The sequence below is a fragment of the Cherax quadricarinatus genome, chromosome 60, assembly GCF_038502225.1.
Source record: "Cherax quadricarinatus isolate ZL_2023a chromosome 60, ASM3850222v1, whole genome shotgun sequence".
Lineage (NCBI taxonomy): Eukaryota > Metazoa > Arthropoda > Malacostraca > Decapoda > Parastacidae > Cherax > Cherax quadricarinatus.
Genome location: NC_091351.1, coordinates 11375617 through 11396524, shown reverse-complemented (window position 1 = coordinate 11396524; position 20908 = coordinate 11375617). Strand labels below are relative to the sequence as shown.

Genomic DNA, 20908 nt, shown 5'->3' with positions numbered 1-20908 from the left:
GGGCCCTGAAACTGCACTCTCTAGAAAGACGTAGAATTAGGGGGGATATGATTGAGGTTTATAAGTGGAAGACAGGAATAAATAAAGGGGATGTAAATAGTGTGCTGATAATATCTAGCCTAGACAGGACTCGCAGCAATGGTTTTAAGTTGGAAAAATTCAGATTCAGGAGGGATATAGGAAAGTACTGGTTTGGTAATAGAGTTGTGGATGAGTGGAACAAACTCCCAAGTACCGTTATAGAGGCCAGAACGTTGTGTAGCTTTAAAAATAGGTTGGATAAATACATGAGTAGATGTGGGTGGGTGTGAGTTAGACCTGATAGCTTGTGCTAACGGGTCGGTTGCCGTGTTCCTCCCTTGAGTCAATGTGACCTGACCTGACTAGGTTGGGTGCATTGGCTTAAGCCGGTAGGGACTTGGACCTGCCTCGCATGGGCCAGTAGGCCTTCTGCAGTGTTCCTTCGTTCTTATGTTCTTATGTTCTTATGTTCTTATGTACATAGCAGTCTTAAGTCATATTATTATGTTGTTATCTATGTACATAGCAGTCTTAAGTCATATTATTATGTTGTTATCTATGTACATAGCAGTCTTAAGTCATATTATTATGTTGTTATCTATGTACATAGCAGTCTTAAGTCATATTATTATGTTGTTATCTATGTACATATCAGTCTTAAGTCATATGATGTGAGTTGTGTTTAGGTGCAGTTGTCACAAAATTTTGTTTTGTTTTATCTGTGTTAAGGAAGTATGTGGAATTTTTGCGTGTAGCCGCTACATGGCTGCGGTTTATACTTTATACCTTTGTATTCTCTGATGGTTTTCATAATATAAAGTTTTATTTAAATACTATGTTGAATGACTAGGGTTTACATGCTAAGATTGCACATAAGTTGCCTTTGGGAGTTGACATTCATTGTTGCAACCTTCTTAGAAAATTAAACTTTTGCGGTTTTTTCTTTCACCAGGTTGAGGTGTCATTGTGTTAAGTAAAGACATGTATCCCATTTAATTGTTATTAATATTTTTGTGTCCAAGATGTTACTGCATCACTCATGATAGTGTAATTCCTATGTATCCTTTAATGTTAAGTTAAGATGCAATCAGGTTGGGAATGGTTATATTTGGCGGGAGGGGGGGGGGTGAAATTGTGTCAGAAGTTTGAGCCTTCACAGGTATATAACTCTGGTATAACTGGGTGTATATGGTGTGTGGTATTAGGGTGTCACAACACTTTTGTCTGTTGTAATCATTTTTGTAAGGGTGAATTGGGAATTTGTGATTTAACCTATTTTGTGTACCTTTTAATATAATTTCCACCTTGTATTGTAATGTTTTAAATAAAATATAAAAAAAAAAATTAATAGGGAAACTGACACATTACACACAAATTTATCATAGCGCAGAATGTAAGTGAAACAGAGGAGGCTCGATCCCAAATTAATCCAGGACCTCAAACTATTGTGCAGAGGCAAAACAGACAGATAAATGACGGCGATAATGACGGTCTAGTAGCTAGGAATGATAACCTTAACTCCATATGTAATGCATACATAGGTCAATGTGAGACAATACAGCCATTATTATCTCAAACACTACCAAACAGGTGCATACACTGTACTAAAGTACGCATGAAAAACAGAAAAGGCACCTTATGTAAAATGTGTAAGGGGTGGGTGCATGATGGATGTATGTACAATTATAACAACGGTGCCAAAATTCATTTTGTGTGTAACAAATGCACTTTGGCACAGTTACCCTTTAGCAGTGATGACATTGATTTACCTAATTTTAATACAAATGACCCATTGCCATATATTGATGATTATGATTGTTTTATGAAAACAGGCCTTCACTTTATTCATGTCAATGCAAGATCACTTCTTCCTAAATTGGCAGAGATTAGGATTCTAGCTAACAAAATTAGGGCGGCAGTTATAACCATCTCTGAATCTTGGTTGGATGATACGGTGACTGACGACGAGGTCAAAATAGAAGGTTACAATATAAAACGCTTAGATAGGAACAGAAAGAGTGGTGGAGTATGTGCCTACATTAGAAATGACTTAGCTTACAACCCAAGACCTGATTTAAATAACAATAAACTGGAGATTCTATGGTTTGAAGTGCTGCTTCCCAAGACCAAACCCATCTTAGTAGAAACTAGTTACCGCCCTCCTACCCAGGACCAGTTCTTAGAAGACTTTTCCAGAGTCTTGTCCGGAGTTGAAAGCAATTGCGAAACAATAATACTGGGCGACTTCAATATCTGTTTTCAGCAACAAAATAACGGGCTATGCAAAAGGTATAAGCAAATTCTAGGATTAAATAGCTACACCCAACTAATTAATAAACCAACCCGGATCACACAGTTCTCAGCCACCCTAATTGACCACATACTTTGCAACCGCGATGAGAACATTAGTCAGTCAGGCGTCATTACCACAGGTCTTAATGATCATTTCATCATTTACTGCACCAGGAAAATCACTAGGGATAGGATAGGCCTACACAGGACAATAAAAATGAGGTCAACTAGAAACTACAGTAAAGAAACACTGGTAAATAGGCTACACAATTGTGACTGGACAGAGATAACAAGTTGCACGGACGTAAACGATGCCTGGGAAAAATTCAAAACAATGTTCACTACCATTCTTAATAATATTGCACCAGTTAAAGAGGTTAGGATTAAACGAAGAACTGAACCCTGGATGAATACTGAGATATTAGATAATATGAAATTCAGAGACCAGCTGCTAAAAAGATTTAAAGCAAACAGACAGGATATTGCAGCACTAAATGAATTCCAAAGGGTGAGGAACAGAGTACAGAGGCTTATAAAAGGAGCAAAGGCAAAGCACTATTGCTCAAAAATTGAAGAATATAAGCATAACCTCAGAAAGCTCTGGCAACAACTAAAACAGTTGGGGTATAGCCATAAGCCAGTAGATAGGTCTAACATAGTACTCACTATCGATAATGAGGTATGCCACGAAACATCTAAGGTGGCAAATTGCTTTAATTCCTACTACACATCTGTTGCATCAACACTAGTAAGTAAACTACCAGCTGCATCAAATACCTTTAACACAGACTCTGATAAGTTTCAAACATACTATACCAATAAAGGGGTAACCCCAAACAGTTGTCAACTAGTAAGTGTATCTCATGACTTCATTCAAAAAGAACTAAGCAGGTTAAACCCAACTAAGAACACAGGCCCTGATAACATCCCGTCTAAGTTCCTAAAAGATGGTGCTTCTGAACTGTCAATCCCTATTGCTCACATAATAAATCTATCAATCACCACTAATACCGTACCGGAGGGGTTCAAGGAGGCCAGAGTTACTCCTATCTTCAAGAAAAATAATAGGTCTGATGTAAGCAACTATAGACCTGTTAGTATACTCAGTATAATATCTAAAATTCTGGAGAGGGCGGTGTATTCTCAAGTAGTTAAGTACCGTAATGACAACAGCATTCTCCATAGCTATCAATCGGGCTTTAGAAGATCCTACTCAACCGATACCTCCCTTATTAATCTGATGGATTACCTGAGAACTGAAATGTCAAAAGGGAACCTCATAGGTATGGTAACCTTAGACCTGCAAAAGGCCTTCGATACTGTCAACCACAATATATTATGTAAGAAACTTCAAGCTATCGGTATAGGTTCTGTAGACTGGTTTAAGTCCTACCTTAGCAACAGGAGACAAATAGTCAAAATCAACAAAACGGAATCAGAACCCCTGCCGATAACATGTGGAGTTCCCCAAGGTAGTATTCTGGGTCCCTTACTATTCTTATGTTATGTCAATGATATGCCTATCAGCGTCAAGTGCAAACTCCTACTGTATGCAGATGACAGTGCTCTGTTAGTGACAGGTAAAGACCCACAAGATATTGCTAATGTTTTAACACTGGAACTGGAGTCCTGCAGCAAATGGTTAGTAGACAACAAACTATCATTACACCTAGGGAAAACTGAAGCCATTCTCTTTGGAACGAAACATAAACTGAGAAGGGTAAATAATTTTAATGTTCAGTGTAATGGGGAGTCCATCACTTTGGTTTCATCAGTTAAATATCTGGGAATCCCCTTTGACCCATGCATGTCAGGAGAATTGATAGGGAACAGTGTAGTAAAGAAAGCGAATGCCAGGCTGAAGTTCCTGTATAGACAAGCACAGTGTCTACCTACTGAGGCTCGCAGGACCCTATGTCTAGCCCTTATACAATGCTATATGGATTACGCTTGCTCTTCTTGGTACTCTGCCTTGACAAAAAAACTGAAAGATAGAATGCAAATCACCCAGAACAAAATCGTAAGATTCATCCTGGGGCTGGGACCAAGAGAACATGTAGGCCAAGATGAATTACAGCAGTTGGATATGCTGAATATTGAAGACAGAGTAAAACAACTGAAGCTAAATCATGTTTATAAAATTGCTCACGAACAGTGTCCAGAATATCTTGCTGTCAATTTTGTCAAGGTTGGGAACCAAAGCAATCATAGTACTAGGGGGAGAGAGCACAACTTTGTAGTACCCACAGTCAGTGGCCAGGCTTCAAACACCTTTTATTGTACAGCAATAAAGGAATGGAACAGACTACCCACAAATGTCAAGGCCAGTCATAGCTTGAACCAGTTCAAGAAGACTGCCAAAAAGTGTCTGATGAATGAAGCAACAGAAAGGGAGGGGAATGATTTTCTATTTTTTAGCTAAAATACGTGTAAATTTTACCTTATCCCTAGTAATGACCCTCGTATTGTAGATAGTCGTAATGACCCTCGGGTAGTAGATAGTCTTAATGACCCTCGTATTGTAGATAGTCTTAATGACCCTCGTGTAGTAGATAGTCTTTTTAGTATGATAATAAGATGTTATCTTCATTATAGAATAATAAGAAAATATTATAACCTTTATATTATAATAATAAGGTAAAAGGACCCCAATGGAAATAAGTCACTCTGTCTGACTTTTTTGGGTTATCCTAGGTTCTCTACACATATGCTGCTATGTATGATAATTCTATGTAACTGTATTGTGTATACCTGAATAAATTTACTTACTTACTTACTTAGTACTCGTAGTGTCGTGACCCGGCTGTAGCATCAGCTATAAAGACAGAGCAGAACTTCCATAATATATATATATATATATATATATATATATATATATATATATATATATATATATATATATATATATATATATATATATATATATATATATATAATGTCGTGCCGAATAGGCAGAACTTGCATATATGTATGTATGTATATATATGTCTTGCCGAATACGTAAAATTTGCGATTTTGGCTTAAATAGCAACGCTCTTCTTGCTGAATATAGCAAGCGAAAATTTGTGTATGCAATAATTTCGCAAAAATCATTCTGAATGTAACGAAAAAAAAATATTTCATTGTTTGTTTTTTATTAAATTACTGTAAACTTATCTAACATATATTTAGTTGGATTAGGCTAAATTAAATTGCGCTTGTTATAATAAGGTTAGGTAAGTTTTCTAAGGTGCTTTTGGTACAAAATTATTATTTTTTACATTAACATGAACGGAAATAATATATCTTTAACGTTTAAGAGAAAATTATAGAAAGATTTAATTTTAAATGAGTTGTTGCTAATTGACCAATTTTACCTATTTGGCACCACACACACACACACACACACACACACCCACACACACACACACACACACACACACACACATGTACATATATATATATATATATATATATATATATATATATATATATATATATATATATATATATATATATATAATGTCGTGCCGAATATGTAAAACTGGTCAATTAGCAAGAACTCATTTAAAATTAAGTCCTTTCTAAAATTTTCTCTTGTACGTTTAAAGATATATATTTTTCATTAATGTTAATGTAAAAATTTCTAATTTTTACACCAAAAGAATCTTAGAAAACTTACCTAACCTTATTATAACAATAACAATAACCCAACTAAATATATTTTAGATTTGTTTACAATAATTTAATACTAAACAAACAAAATGAAACACATTTTTTTCGTTAGGTTCAGAATGATTTTGGCGAAATTATTGCATACACAAATTTTCGTTTTTCCTATATGGCAAGATGAGCGTTGTTATTTAAGCCAAGATCGCAAGTTCTACCTATTCGGCACGACATTATATATATATATATTCAAATGCAAACTTTACTCATAGACTGTTAATGTTGAAGAACAACACAGCTTTTGCGTAAGGTAAAAAAAAATGATGTCTTATTTAAATTACTGTGACTCTTAAAGACATTGAGAGTGAATGCCCTCGCAGACAGGTGGAGGAGGCTGTGCAGCGAACCAGGAAGGAGCTGCAGCAGCGTCTGGACCAGCAGGAGACCATCATGCAGCAACTCAAGACAGACCTGGAAAAGGTAAAACACGTTTTTATTATGTTTATCAATATTCCATAAAGGACATTATTATTTGCAAGCTTTTTTCTACTTATAGTACAAGTGGTTAACTCGTCATAATGACCAGTAATCGTACAATTGAGTCAGATATCAGTGAATTAAAATCATTTTATATTTACTGTGATCTTTAATATTATAACCTTCAGAATCTCGTGTCCAGGTTATCTTAAAATGTAAGAATACACAGATAACCCACACATAAGAGAGAAAACTGGAACGATGCTTCGATCCGTCCTCTGCTGTAATTATCAGGTTACAACAGTTGAGATTTAATAATGTTCCAGGACAGACAAGTTATTTGTGAGTTGTTGTATCCACGGTTTTGTTACTTTTCTATTTTATTTCGCTCATAACTCGAGAACCCCTCATCCGATCGCATTCAAGGATTGAACGCTTAGGTACGGTCACTAGGGCCAAATCCTTGGAACAACTGGCATGTGCAGATGCCTTATGACCACAGTTGTTGAACCCATTCCCAGGATCCTGGAAAGTAAGACTGTAGTAACAAGCAATTCGTAAAATACTTTTTAACATGTCTCTGGTGGAGAGTGTTCCGTGTTAGGGTAAATATCAGTGAGTATACAAGTATATTCCCCATGTTACTTCTACCTAGGCCTTTAAATACCAGCAACTCTTCCGTAACAGTGAGTTTGAGCACTTGTAACAATACTTCACATCCACTGCTACTAGTGCTCCTTAACCAGTGTTACTTGGCATGAGAGATGCCCTTGGAGGTGTCAAGATGAAGTAGCAAGACACATAATACCACCAGACCAGCGCAGAACTGGAGAGGGAGCGTAGCGAGGGTGCAGAGATCGTTCGTCTGGTGGAGGCATCGACGGAGGCGGAGCTGGGGCAGGTGCGTACTAGCCTCCACGCCCAGCTGGCTGAGGAACACCAGAATGTCATCAAGCTGCGAAGTGAGAGAGCAGCTCTCAAGAAAAACTACCTCACGTGAGTTACTCTTCCTCGCTATGTCTTTCTGGGGATAAATGGACGCTATGCTATAGTGTGTACGTCTGTGTATTACGTGGACACATACATGTATTGATGGCATAGAAGATTATATTCGGATTATGTACCACGGTGGTTTAGTACAGTAACGCAGGATGAACCAAGATATCCAGTGTGGCTAATTTCCATTGGTGTCCTTTGATTCTTCCCCATCAACAGGTCTTCATTCATTCTTATCCAGTTGAATGCATTCACGGTATAGTTAACTGCTGTTATTAATTTTCCTAGCCTGATGGCTTCACATTAAATTTGCGAAAAGTCCACCAGTTTCTCTATATAGCGAGGATATTTCCCCATTTGTCCAGTTTTTAGCTCTGACCCTAATGGGTTTAGTTTTTTTACTAATAAAAATATGTATATAACAAAACTTCTCTACTGTTGAGTTGTAGCATTAATATTGATGTCATGTTGTCATGTGGATGTTCAGGGTGCAGAGAGAGTGCGAGCAGAAGGATAATGAGGTGAAAGTCCTGGTGGAGGACAAGAACAAGTTACAGTCAACCATCAGAGGGCTGGAGCGGGAGCTGGCGGCGCTCAGGAGAGAAGTTAATCACAGAGATGATATTATCCGTGACAGGGTGAGCATCTTTGTTATTTTACACCTCGTCAAACATTTATTTCTTGTTCAGGTTACTCTTACGATTTAATGATCATTGGAGAAACAGCGTGGGATACATTAGAATAATGTACTTAAATATCGTGGGTTACACAAGACAGTGTAGAGCAACAGCGTGGTATACGATAGAGTAATGTAACAAAAGGTGGGGGGGGGTGAATAGTCAGGTTAGGTTAGGTAAGATTCGTCAGGAAACAGGAAAAGTGTTTCTTGAAGCGGATCTTTGTCATATGATGACCCACAGCTGGAGTTTTTGGTCATCTGACTGAAGCCTTCCGCTGGATTACCGACCCACTCCTTTAAAAATTATGGTTATAACCATTGAGTTTATTGTGTAATAGATTAATGTATCAGAAACACCATGGGACTGCACAAGCGCAGTATCCACGTGTGTATTTACGCTGGATGACACTTGTAGCCATTAGTGTTGGGCAGCAGGGAGTTACTGCTGTTCACAGGGAAGAATTCCAACTCGGCAAATACGAGTGGCTTGGGTCATCAGAGTAATGCAGGGGAAAACAGCACTGGACACACTTTAGTAACATAAGGAAGCAGCTTGGGGTTCCCTATGTATCACACAAACCCAGGGGGCTAGGGTTGTGATACGAGGATCACACACAGACTAAAACAATTCTTAGTTATTAATTAGTGTTCTTTCAGAGCTAATGGGGATCCCATGTTGCTCAGTATGACCAGGTGTATAGGAAGGTAGCATGTGCTGATCCCAGATCCCTGCTGCAGGAGACTAAGATCAGCAACACCAGAGACAGCGTCAGTGAACTGGAGAAACAACGGTTCCTGCTGGACCATCAGTTGAGTCAGCTCAAGGAGGAGCTGGCCCCTCTACACACAGCTCTGGAGCAGCGAGCGCAACATATCAAGCAGGTGCGTAAACATATCTCCCACTAAACAATACATACGCAATTAAATTATCATTATTATTATCATCATCACAGGAGGAAGTGCTAATTCTGTAGGGGGTCATACAGCGCCTGAGACAAGGGAGGTAATCAAGTTAGATTCGAGAATGAGGAGGATATCTCTAATACTTTTCATCAAGAACCCGTCATCATGTCGTGCTTTTAACCCAGATCTTGCAGGCTTTGCTTATGAAGCAACAAACGCTTTGCTGAAGACAAAAAAAAACTGCCAGAGCATCATAACATTAATGTATTTCAACGATGTTAAATAATAAGAACTAAACAATAATAATAATAATTAATAATAATAATAATAAATTAAACCCAACAAGCTAGAAAATCCTTAGCTATGAAACCATGATGTATCTTTCCCTCAGGTGGAGGACGAGATGAGTGAGATGAGGCTGGTGGTGGGTGGTAGGGAACGTCAGGTTAAGGAACTGAGTCAACGTCTAGTGACGGCAGGGCAGCAGGGGCGTCACCTGCAGCAGCGTCACCACGCCCTCAGCACCGCCCTCACCAGGGTCCTCGCTGACCTGGCCAACACAACACACTTCTTACACCAGCCCAAGAAGCTCAAGGAAGCAGTTAAGGTGATGGAAGTGCTTGTGACTCAGTGTTATGGTGTTCGGTTCACAGCCAAAGGGCCCAGGTTCAATCCTCTGGCTGATAAATAATTACCTGGGTGTTAGAAAACTGTTGTGGGTTGCGTCATGGACATGAGGAAAGGAAGGAAGTTAGACATTGGAGAGGACTGGGGTTTAAACTGAGGTAGCATAATTGTCCATTCTTGTTTCTTCTTAACTGCTCTTATGTAAATTGAGTAGTTTAAAAAAAAGGGGAGTTTGATTCCGGAGGGAGTGTATGGACAAGTCTCTTTTCACCTAACAGTAAACAGGCACCTGGGTGTTCGTTGACAATTGTGGGTGGCACCTTACAACAGGACGATGATTGAAATAAGTCACATTACTGGCTATGAATGTCTCATTTTTTCATTCAAAGGAAGCACCTACCTGTGCATGTAACAGTGACGTGCATCAATTGATTAACCATATCCCCAATGTTCTTATTTACTATAAGGTATTTCCTTCAGTGGGATCCCTGGAAGCTGGCGCAAGGCTCGTCATCAAAGGATTTAGAGCTACCGTTCCTTTCCTGGGATGATATCAATTTACTTCCCATTTCCCAAGTATGGTCCGTATAGGTGGAACGCTTCTTTCTGAATATAATAATAATAATAATAATAATAATTAATAATAATTATCTATTGTGAACTACAGGATAATCATAAGTAGGTGGGTGGTGTGTTGAGGCATCTGTGAAAATAAAGATGTTTATCCATGGTGACAAAAAAGTGAATGTATCGGAGTATAGTAGTACCAATACTGTTATATAGGTGTGAGGCGTGGGTTTTTTAAAATTGCAGTGAGGCGGAGGTTGGAGGCAGTGGAGATGTGTTTGAAAACAATGTGTATGAATTCGGAACGTATAAATTAGAAGACGGTGTGGGTTGCTAAGGGTATAATTCAGAGGGCTGATGAGAGACTGGTAGTTTGGGTATTGTAAAGAGGATAACACAGACTGTCAAAATAAAAAATAACAATAATAACCTTTATTTCTGCAAGATAACACAGACTGTCAAAATAAAAAATAACAATAATAACCTTTATTTCTGCAAGAACATGTACAAGGTATACAGGTCTAGTTGACATTAGTGATATACTACTATACAGAAAGCCGCTTGTTATGCTGAGCATTTCGGGCAGATTAGGTCAATTTTGTCCCCAGGATGCAACCCACACCAGTCGACTAACACCCAGGTACCTATTTTGCTGATAGGTGAACAGGGACAGCAGGTGTCTTAAGGAAACACGCCCTAATGTTTCCACCCGTACCGGGGATTGAACCACAGACTTCGGTGTGTGAACTGAGTGCACTAGCAATCGAGCTACGGGACACAAAAATGTTTATAAATCTCTGGTAGAAAGAACGAAGGGGTGGGGGTCGTCCCAGGATGGGTTGCAGGGAGTGAATAAAGGTTTTGAGTGTTATAGGCTTGAGCATCCAGCAAGATTGAATTAATGTATTAGATCGGAAGGAATACGGACAAATATTTTTTTTTATGGCTTGACGTGTTGTAGGAGTGCTAGCAAGGTAACATTTATAAAGGGATTCAGGGAAACCAGTTAGCCAGACTTGAGATTTGGAACTAGGAAGTACAGTGCCTAGCACTCTGGGGCAGAGGTGGGTATGCTGCAGTTCGGTCATTTGAATTGTGAATCAGGTCACTTCTGCCAAGACAGCTATTGGATGAATGATAGTGAATACGTTTCCCTTTCATGTGTTTTAAAATAAATAGATTCAGAGGCATTCGTCTCGTCCCCAGACGCTCAATGACAAGTATGTCCGCAGTGGACGACACAAGGAGTTCTGGACGAGACCTGACCTCGACAAGGTGACTCAGTTCCCAGCTGACCCTTCCTCTCAAGTGAGTAATCTCATTAGCACAACACACCAGGTAAATCAATCATCATATTCATAGGAGTACATGGCAAAGATAAACAGTTCATGTCTACAAGGGTGCCATAATGCTGGTGAAGGGCTCTTGATCCAAGTAATTGGCTACCCTCCACTTCTGAACAAATCTGATTTTCCCCACCCTACCCCATTGTCCAGGTTTAGCGCTTTCCTGTAATGATAATAATACTTTTTATCTAGTTAAATGAGGCAAGGATAGTACAGCCGGAGGCTGGGTATCTGTGATAGCTTGATAGTGGATCATCAGGTATCCCTTTAAGTTTCAAGACTGGAGAAATTCGTTTTGTCTTGTAAGGTTTTCATACCAACAAAATGGCTTAAACAGACACGTGAGCAAACAATAGGTCATACTTATTAGAAAGCCTTTCGGTCCTGGGACTTTGATCACTTCTTCTATGTGTTAGAAGTGATCAAGTGTTTGCTCACGTGTCTTTTCAAAACTTAATCACTAGTGTATCATACTTAAAAGAAAGTTCGGCTTGTAATTATAGTGTGTAGAAGCTCACTTGCTAATCGTGTCTTAAACGGTAGCGTTTTTTTTTTCTTTGAAATAATTTGACTTTGTCTTTTCTGAAGAGTCTTAATCTTTAATGGTAATGTAGGTGAAAATTTGCCAATATTCTGACATAGTTAATAAACTTGGAATTGTTGGATTCTGTGTGATAACGGAAAAATTTATCTTCTGATCAACTTCATAATTTCCGTACTGATGTTTTTTCCTCAGTGGAAAGTTCATATTGGTTATGGTAGGTGTAAGTTTGAATTTGCCGATTTTATTAAATAAGTTGGCTTCCATGTCATAACTGGAGGATGCCTCTTCAGATTGACTTCAAACCGTAAATGCCGGTATATCTTACTTAGAAAAAAATTGGATGGATTTTGGGCTAACTGGGTCCCAAGAAATTGTGAAAACTGAAATACTGATTTTCATGTGACAATTTGTGAATGCCTCATCTGATCGACTTCAAATCTTAACACCAAAAACTTGATAATGCAACTTCCGAGCGGCATCACACCTAGAGTGCTGGTATATTTTTGGATATTGATCTCTGTGTAATAACTAATGCTTTTTTTCTAAATTCTTTAAATCAAGAGCCCTTCAGCGTTATCAAGGCGCCTCCCTTGAAGGTCCGCTAGTCCCCAATGTCACCTAGCATGATCTGCTTCAGATTAGTGGCGAGAGTATCCCTGGGGAGGTGGAGGAGGCGGTACTAGAGCTCCTCAGACAACGTGAGATGCTGGAGCGTTCTGTAGCTACTCTCCGGGGGCAGGCACAGAAGCAGGCCAGAGCTCACAAGGACAAAGTCACTACGCTAGTTAAGGTCAGAACTATTGCCTCCAGTACTTGCCTAAATAACCATGATATTATTAAGTGAGCGGTTTTGCTCCCTGATAATTGTGTTGGCATTGTGTGTCAGGATATATGTGTGTGTGTGGTCATACTGTGTTGCATGCAGGGTAACTGCTGGTACTGTTGTAGGATAATTCTGGAATAAGGTTTCCTCTGCTTAACTGTACTGAAAAAAGATAATTCTTCAGGATAAATGTAATGGAATTGTATCTTTGGGATAACCGTTCTAGAATTATGTCTGATAGAATTGCTAGAATTATGTTTCACTGGGCAAACTGTGCTCGAGTTGTAAACTTAAAATGCCTTTTCTTTAGGATTGCTTCATTTTGTATGTAATAGCACCTGAAATTAGGTTTTGAAGCTATACAGAAGATATATTGCATACTGACAGACTCTTCTGCCAGGGCAGGAGAACAGTGATCTGCTGGAGTCGGTGCGGGTGCTGGAGGACAAGGTGTGGAGACTGGAGAAGGAGGTGAGGCAGGCTGAGAGCATGGCAGGTCTGAGGGACCCACGCTCCGGCAAGCGACGAGCATCCAGGGACCAGTTAGTGCAGACGGTGACGCGGCAGGCGGATACTATCGTCCGCCTTCAGGAGCAACTCAGAACAGTTCAGGTAATAAGACAATTCATAATTACAGAGAATATGCATTAATAATAATGAAAAGAAGAAAAGAGTATTAGGATTACTAACCCTAGATTATTATAGTCATGGGGAGCGCTAAACCCGTATGATTATACAGCACATGGGAGATGGAAGGTATTCAGGCTCAATTCAGGGAACCGGAGCACAGATCCAATTCCCTAGATCAAGAGCCCCTCATCAGCGTCAAGGAACCTCCCTTGAGGGGTATTAACCCTAGAGCGTTGACCTAGGATATCCCAACAAAGCCATTCAGTGTTACTTGTTGCCACTGGAGTCTTTTTCTTAAGATTCTTCCCCAGGATGCGACCCGCAACAGTTGAACCACTTCTAGATATCTATTTACTGATAGCACACAGCACACACATTGATGTCCGTGGTTCGATCCCCGATACGGGTGGAAACATTTGGGCGTGTTTCCTTAAGACACCTGCTGTTCCTGTTCACCTAGCAGTAAATAGGTACCTGGGTGTTAGCCGACTGGTGTGGGTCGCATCCTGGGGACAAACTTAACCTAATTTACCCTGACTGCTCTGCATAACTTGGAGCTTTCTATGTAATATGTTACTGATGTCAGCTACATCTGTATAACTTGTATCATGTACTTGTAGAAATAAAGATTATTATTATTATGTCTGGCCTAATTCAGGATTCGACCTGGGGTCCTTACGGACGTAAGCCGAGGTGTACCTCTCAGTTTATATACACTGATAAGCGTGCATTTCTCAGTAGTTAATTAGTTAGTTTAGTATGTTTATTATGCACCCCATACCCATCCTGTGGGCGGTAGTCAAAAGATTACAGAGGTACATAATGGGTCCAGGGACTGGGGCCCAAAGTTTTGATAGCTGAACCAGGTACAAAGGTAATGAACTCACAAGTTACAAAGGCAATGAATAATGTAAGTAAATTTACTTACGTTTATACATGGCTACAATCATGAACAAATGATAGATTAATGAGCAATTCACACTTCCACACCCGGTCACAACTATGAGTTATTGGTGCAAATATTAATTGTTGGGTCACACACACACATACACTAGCCGAGGTGGCCAGGAGAGCACACATGGGGGGAGCAAAGTTACTAGTTATGGGTGATTTCAATCACAAGGAAATTGACTGGGAAAACCTGGAGCCCCATGGGGGTCCCGAAACATGGAGAGCCAAGATGATGGATGTGGTACTGGAAAACCTCATGCATCAACATGTTAGAGACACTACCAGAGAGAGAGAGGAGAGGATGAACCAGCAAGACTGGACCTTGTATTCACCTTGAGTAGTTCGGACATTGAGGATATCATGTATGAAAGGCCCCTGGGAGCTAGTGATCATGTGGTTCTGTGCTTCGACTACATAGTTGAGCTCCAAGTGGAGAGAGTAGCAGGAATAGGGTGGAAAAACCAAACTACAAAAGGGGGAACTACTCAGGCATGAGGAACTTCCTTCAAGACATTCAGTGGGAGAGGGAACTGACAGGAAAATCAGTTGTGATGAATGGTTTTGAAAACCGACAAGTTGAAGAATTGAGACACTTATGCAACACATGGGAATCTTTATTGAAGAAACGTTTCGCCACACAGTGGCTTCATCAGTCCAATACAAAGTAGAAATGGGTAAGGAGAGTAGAAGTATGAGGTAATCAGTCCCTCAACCTGGATTCGATGTGTTCAGTCCATCACTCTTGTCCATCACACATCGAATCCAGGTTGAGGGTCTGATTACCTCATACTTCTACTCTCCTTACCCATTTCTACTTTGTATTGGACTGATGAAGCCACTGTGTGGCGAAACGTTTCTTCAATAAAGATTCCCATGTGTTGCATAAGTGTCTCAATTCTTCAGGAAAATCAGTACAAGAAATGATGGACTATGTGGCAACAAAATGCAAGGAGGCAGAGGAGAGGTTTGTTCCCATGGGAAACAGAAATAATGGGAAGAACAGAACGAGTCCTTGGTTCACCCAAAGGTGTAGGGAGGCAAAAACTAGGTGCACTAGAAAATGGAAAAGGTACAGAAGACAGAGAACTCAGGAAAATAAAGAGATTAGCCGAAGAGCCAGAAACGAATATGCACAGATAAGAAGGGAGGCTCAGCGACAATATGAAAATGACATAGCATCGAAAGTCAAGACTGACCCGTAGCTGTTGTACAGCTACATCAGGAGGAAAACAACAGTCAAGGACCAGGTAATCAGACTGAGGAAGGGTGATGGGGAATTCACAAGAAACGACCGGGAGGTATGTCAGGAGCTCAACACGAGATTTAAAGAAGTATTTACAGTGGAAACCAGTAGGACTCCAGGAAATCAGAACAAGGGGGTACACCAGAAAGTGCTGGATGAGGTACATATAACCAAGGAGGAGGTGAAGAAGCTGCTATGCGAACTTGACACCTCAAAGGCAGTGGGACTAGACAACATCTCTCCGTGGGTCCTTAAAGAGGGAGCAGAGATATTGTGTGTGCCATTAACAAAGATCTTCAACACATCATTTAAAGCTGGGCAACTCCCTGAGGTATGGAAGATGGCAAATGTAGTCCCAATTTTTAAAAAGGGAGACAGACATGAGGCACTAAACTACAGACCTGTATCACTAACGTGTATAGCATGCAAGGTCATGGAGAAGATCATCAGGAGGAGAGTGGTGGAGCACCTGGAAAGAAACAAGTGTATAATTGACAACCAGCACGGTTTCAAGGAAGGAAAATCCTGTGTCATGAACCTACTAGAGTTTTATGACAAGGTGACAGAAGTAAGACAAGAGAGAGAGGGGTGGATCGACTGCATTTTTTTGGACTGCAAGAAGGCCTTCGACACAGTTCCTCACAAGAGGTTACTGCAAAAGCTAGAGGATCAGGCACACATAACAGGAAAGGCACTTCACTGGATCAGAGAATACCTGACAGGGAGGCAACAACGAGTCATGGTACGTGACGAGGTGTCAGAGTGGGCGCCTGTGACAAGCGGGGTTCCACAGGGGTCAGTCCTAGGACCTGTGCTGTTCTTGGTATATGTGAACGACATAACGGAAGGGATAGACTCAGAAGTGTCCTTGTTTGCAGATGATGTGAAGTTAATGAGAAGAATCAAATCGGATGAGGATCAGGCAGGACTACAAAGTGATCTGGACAGGCTACAAGCCTGGTCCAGCAACTGGCTCCTTGAGTTTAACCCTGCCAAGTGCAAAGTCATGAAGATTGGGGAAGGGCAAAGAAGACCGCAGACACAATATAGTTTAGATGGCCAAAGACTGCAAACCTCACTCAAGGAAAAAGATCTGGGGGTGAGTATAACACCGAGCATATCTCCTGAGGCGCACATCAATCAGATAACTGCTGCAGCATACGGGCGCCTGGCAAACCTACGGATAGCGTTCCGATACCTCAGTAAGGATTCGTTCAAGACTCTGTATACCATTTACGTCAGGCCCATACTGGAGTATGCAGCACCAGTTTGGAATCCACACCTAGTCAAGCACGTCAAGAAATTAGAGAAAGTGCAAAGGTTTGCAACAAGACTAGTCCCAGAGATACGAGGATTGTCCTACGAAGAAAGGTTGAGGGAAATCGGCCTGACGACACTGGAGGACAGGAGGGTCAGGGGAGACATGATAACGACATATAAAATACTGCTCGGAATAGACAAGGTGGACAAAGACGGGATGTTCCAGAGAAGGGACACAGACACAAGAAGTCACAATTGGAAGTTGAAGACTCAGATGAATCAAAGGGATGTTAGGAAGTATTTCTTCAGTCATAGAGTAGTCAGGCCGTGGAATAGCCTAGAAAGTGACGTAGTGGAGGCGGGAACCATACAAAGTTTTAAGGCGAGGTATGATAAAGCTCATGGGGCAGGGAGAGAGAGGACCTAGTAGCAATCAGCGAAGAGGCGGGGCCAGGAGCTATGACTCGACCCCTGCAACCACAAATAGGTGAGTATACACACACACACACACACACACACACACACACACAACCTCGCTCAAGGAGAAAGATCTTGGGGTGACCATAACACCGAGCATTACTCCGGAGGCACACATCAACCAGATAACTGCTGCAGCATATGGGCGCCTGGCAAACCTGAGAATAGCGTTCCGATACCTTAGTAAGGAATCTTTCAAGACACTGTACACTGTGTACATCAGGCCCATACTGGAGTATACAGCACCAGTTTGCAACCCACACCTGATCAAGCACGTCAAGAAATTAGAGAAAGTGCAAAGGTTTGCAACAAGGCTAGTTCCGGAGCTCAGGGGTATGTCCTGCGAAGGTTAAGGGAAATCGGACTGACGACATTAGAGGACAGAAGGGTCAGGGGAGACATGATAACGACATACAAAATACTGCGTGGAATAGATAAGGTAGACAGAGACAGGTTGTTCTAGAGAGGGGACACAGAAACAAGGGGGTCACAATTGGAAGCTGAAGACTCAGACGAGTCATAGGGATGTTAGGAAGTACTTCTTCAGTCATAGAGTCGTCAGGAAGTGGAATAGCCTAGCAAGTGATGTAGTGGAGGCAGGAACCATACATAGCTTTAAGACGAGATATGACAAAGCTCAGGAAGCAGAGAGAGAGAGGACCTAGTAGTGGTCAGTGAAGAGGCGGGGCCAGGAGCTGAGTCTCGACCCCTGCAACCACAATTAGGCGAGTACACACACACACACACACACACACACACACACACACACACACACACATACACATGCACACACATACACACACACACACACACACAAACACACACTACTGGAGTTCTATGACATGGTGACAGCAGTAAGACAAGAGAGAGAGGGGTGGGTGGATTGCATTTTCTTGGACTGCAAGAAGGCGTTTGACACAGTTCCACACAAGAGATTGGTGCAAAAACTGGAGGACCAAGCAGGGATAACAGGGAAGGCACTACAATGGATCAGGGAATACTTGTCAGGAAGACAGCAGCGAGTCATGGTACGTGGCGAGGTGTCAGAGTGGGCACCTGTGACCAGCGGGGTCCCGCAGGGGTCAGTCCTAGGACCAGTGCTGTTTCTGGTATTTGTGAACGACATGACGGAAGGAATAGACTCTGAGGTGTCCCTGTTTGCAGATGACGTGAAGTTGATGAGAAGAATACACTCGATCGAAGACCAGGCAGAACTACAAAGGGATCTGGACAGGCTGCAGACCTGGTCCAGCAATTGGCTCCTGGAGTTCAATCCCACCAAGTGCAAAGTCATGAAGATTGGGGAAGGGCAAAGAAGGCCGCAGACGGAGTACAGTCTAGGGGGTCAGAGACTACAAACCTCACTCAAGGAAAAAGATCTTGGGATGAGTATAACACCAGGCACATCTCCTGAAGCGCACATCAACCAAATAACTGCTGCAGCATATGGGCGCCTAGCAAACCTCAGAACAGCATTCCGACATCTTAATAAGGAATCGTTCAGGACCCTGTACACCGTATACGTTAGGCCCATATTGGAGTATGCGGCACCAGTTTGGAACCCACACCTAGCCAAGCACGTAAAGAAACTAGAGAAAGTGCAAAGGTTTGCAACAAGACTAGTCCCAGAGCTAAGAGGTATGTCCTACGAGGAGAGGTTAAGGGAAATCAACCTGACGACACTGGAGGACAGGAGAGATAGGGGGGACATGATAACGACATACAAAATACTGAGAGGAATTGACAAGGTGGACAAAGACAGGATGTTCCAGAGACTGGACACAGTAACAAGGGGACACAGTTGGAAGCTGAAGACACAGATGAATCACAGGGATGTTAGGAAGTATTTCTTCAGCCACAGAGTAGTCAGTAAGTGGAATAGTTTGGGAAGCGATGTAGTGTAGGCAGGATCCATACATAGCTTTAAGCAGAGGTATGATAAAGCTCACGGCTCAGGGAGAGTGACCTAGTAGCGATCAGTGAAGAGGCGGGGCCAGGAGCTCGGACTCGACCCCCGCAACCTCAACTAGGTGAGTACACACACACACAAACACACACACACACAAACACACACAAACTATAACGAAAAGATTATTTGGTATTCTGGTAGCGGGTAGTTAATGATACGTCTTCGGAGGCTTCTTACTTTATTGTTAAGTAGTGGTGGGTACACAGGCTTGTGTTGTGCCCATGGCCCGGGAGGGCCATGCCCACGAGAGAGAGCTGGGAGTACTTGTGTCTTCCTGCTAGGCCGCTGTGTGAGTGAGGCGGAGGCATGGGCCGGCAGGCTGGCGTGCCTGCCGAGAGGCCTGGGTACAGAGGGCAGCACCTGAGTGGCACGAAATATGAACTAAGCTGGCAGACAGCATGGGCTGTCTGTGCAGACAGTACAGGCTGTCTACATATGCTCGGCCACCTACCGCGCGTCGTCCCGACGCGACAATACTTGTGGTAAAAGAAACTCGGTCTCGCTCTCGTAGGAACAGGGCACAGAACACATAATAAAAACATATATATACATATGAACATGGAAAAAAACTTCCTACAGGGAGGGAAGAAAAAAACATGTGGGTGTGCTAAACATCGTGGTCAAAGGCAGTGAGCATCAAAGGGCATCGCTGCATGCCTTCCTGCGTCTGGACAGATACTGCAACACAGGAGACATCGCTGCGGCTGAGTTGTGACGTAACAGGGTACAGTCTCCTCTGGAACGGTGAAGCAGTCATCGTAGGAGTCGCTGCAGGTTTCACTCAACCTGGGGCACGACATGCTGGTGCCCTCGAGTGAGGCGTCGACAAAACTCGGCAACTGGGCAGGACTTCTGGCAAGCGACTCAGGAGGACACTTCTCGACTGGTACTGTCGCTGGGCTGTCAATGCCGGCGAGCGTGGAGCGAGTTGTGGAGCGAGTCGTGGCAGAGACAACTGGGCGAAACATCTGGGAGTCGTAACATCATACACCAGACTGCAGTGAGAGAGCTAGCAGTCAGAGTGACATCTTCTTTGTGCAGGCTGCTCACTGAAGCTTGTGACACGAGGCTGACACAGTGTGTCATTCTCTCGACAGTTGGAGTTATAGCAGAGGTTAGTCTAAGCGTCCCCGGACTTGTTTCTCTACATATAACTGCACTCTGACGGTCTGGAGGTGAAGTGAAACAAATCTCGATGGGAATCGTAGCAGGTACGATTCTGCAGAACATCACGAGCGACGAGCATAAAAGCTTTCTGTACAAGAGGGCTCATACGCTCAGGGCTGAGTAATCAGCTGTCAAACACACTGGTCACACGGGTGACTTAACACAGTGGTGCTACTCAGGTCTGGCTCAGACCTCACTGGACACATGGAAACTTTACACACACACCGCGGTACAACATGGCTTAAACTAGCAAATGATACTTTTCTGTGCATAAAACTGACTAAGACA

The 20908-nt window shown here is 42.0% G+C and overlaps 1 protein-coding gene across 2 annotated transcripts in view; it reads left to right on the top strand.

Moving 5' to 3' along the window:
• The window catches only part of tous (testes of unusual size), a 60245-nt gene that overhangs the window by 33489 nt on the left and 5848 nt on the right, over positions 1-20908 (top strand). The window contains exons 16-23 of one of the 2 annotated variants that reach the window (XM_070097948.1): positions 6342-6441; positions 7253-7434; positions 7922-8072; positions 8852-8995; positions 9408-9623; positions 11417-11518; positions 12738-12890; positions 13329-13535. In XM_070097948.1, the coding sequence (XP_069954049.1) occupies positions 6342-6441; positions 7253-7434; positions 7922-8072; positions 8852-8995; positions 9408-9623; positions 11417-11518; positions 12738-12890; positions 13329-13535 (1255 nt within the window). Of the gene's footprint in view, positions 1-6341; positions 6442-7252; positions 7435-7921; positions 8073-8851; positions 8996-9407; positions 9624-11416; positions 11519-12737; positions 12891-13323; positions 13549-20908 lie in introns of those variants that run through there. The other variant, XM_070097949.1, reaches the window with a different exon arrangement.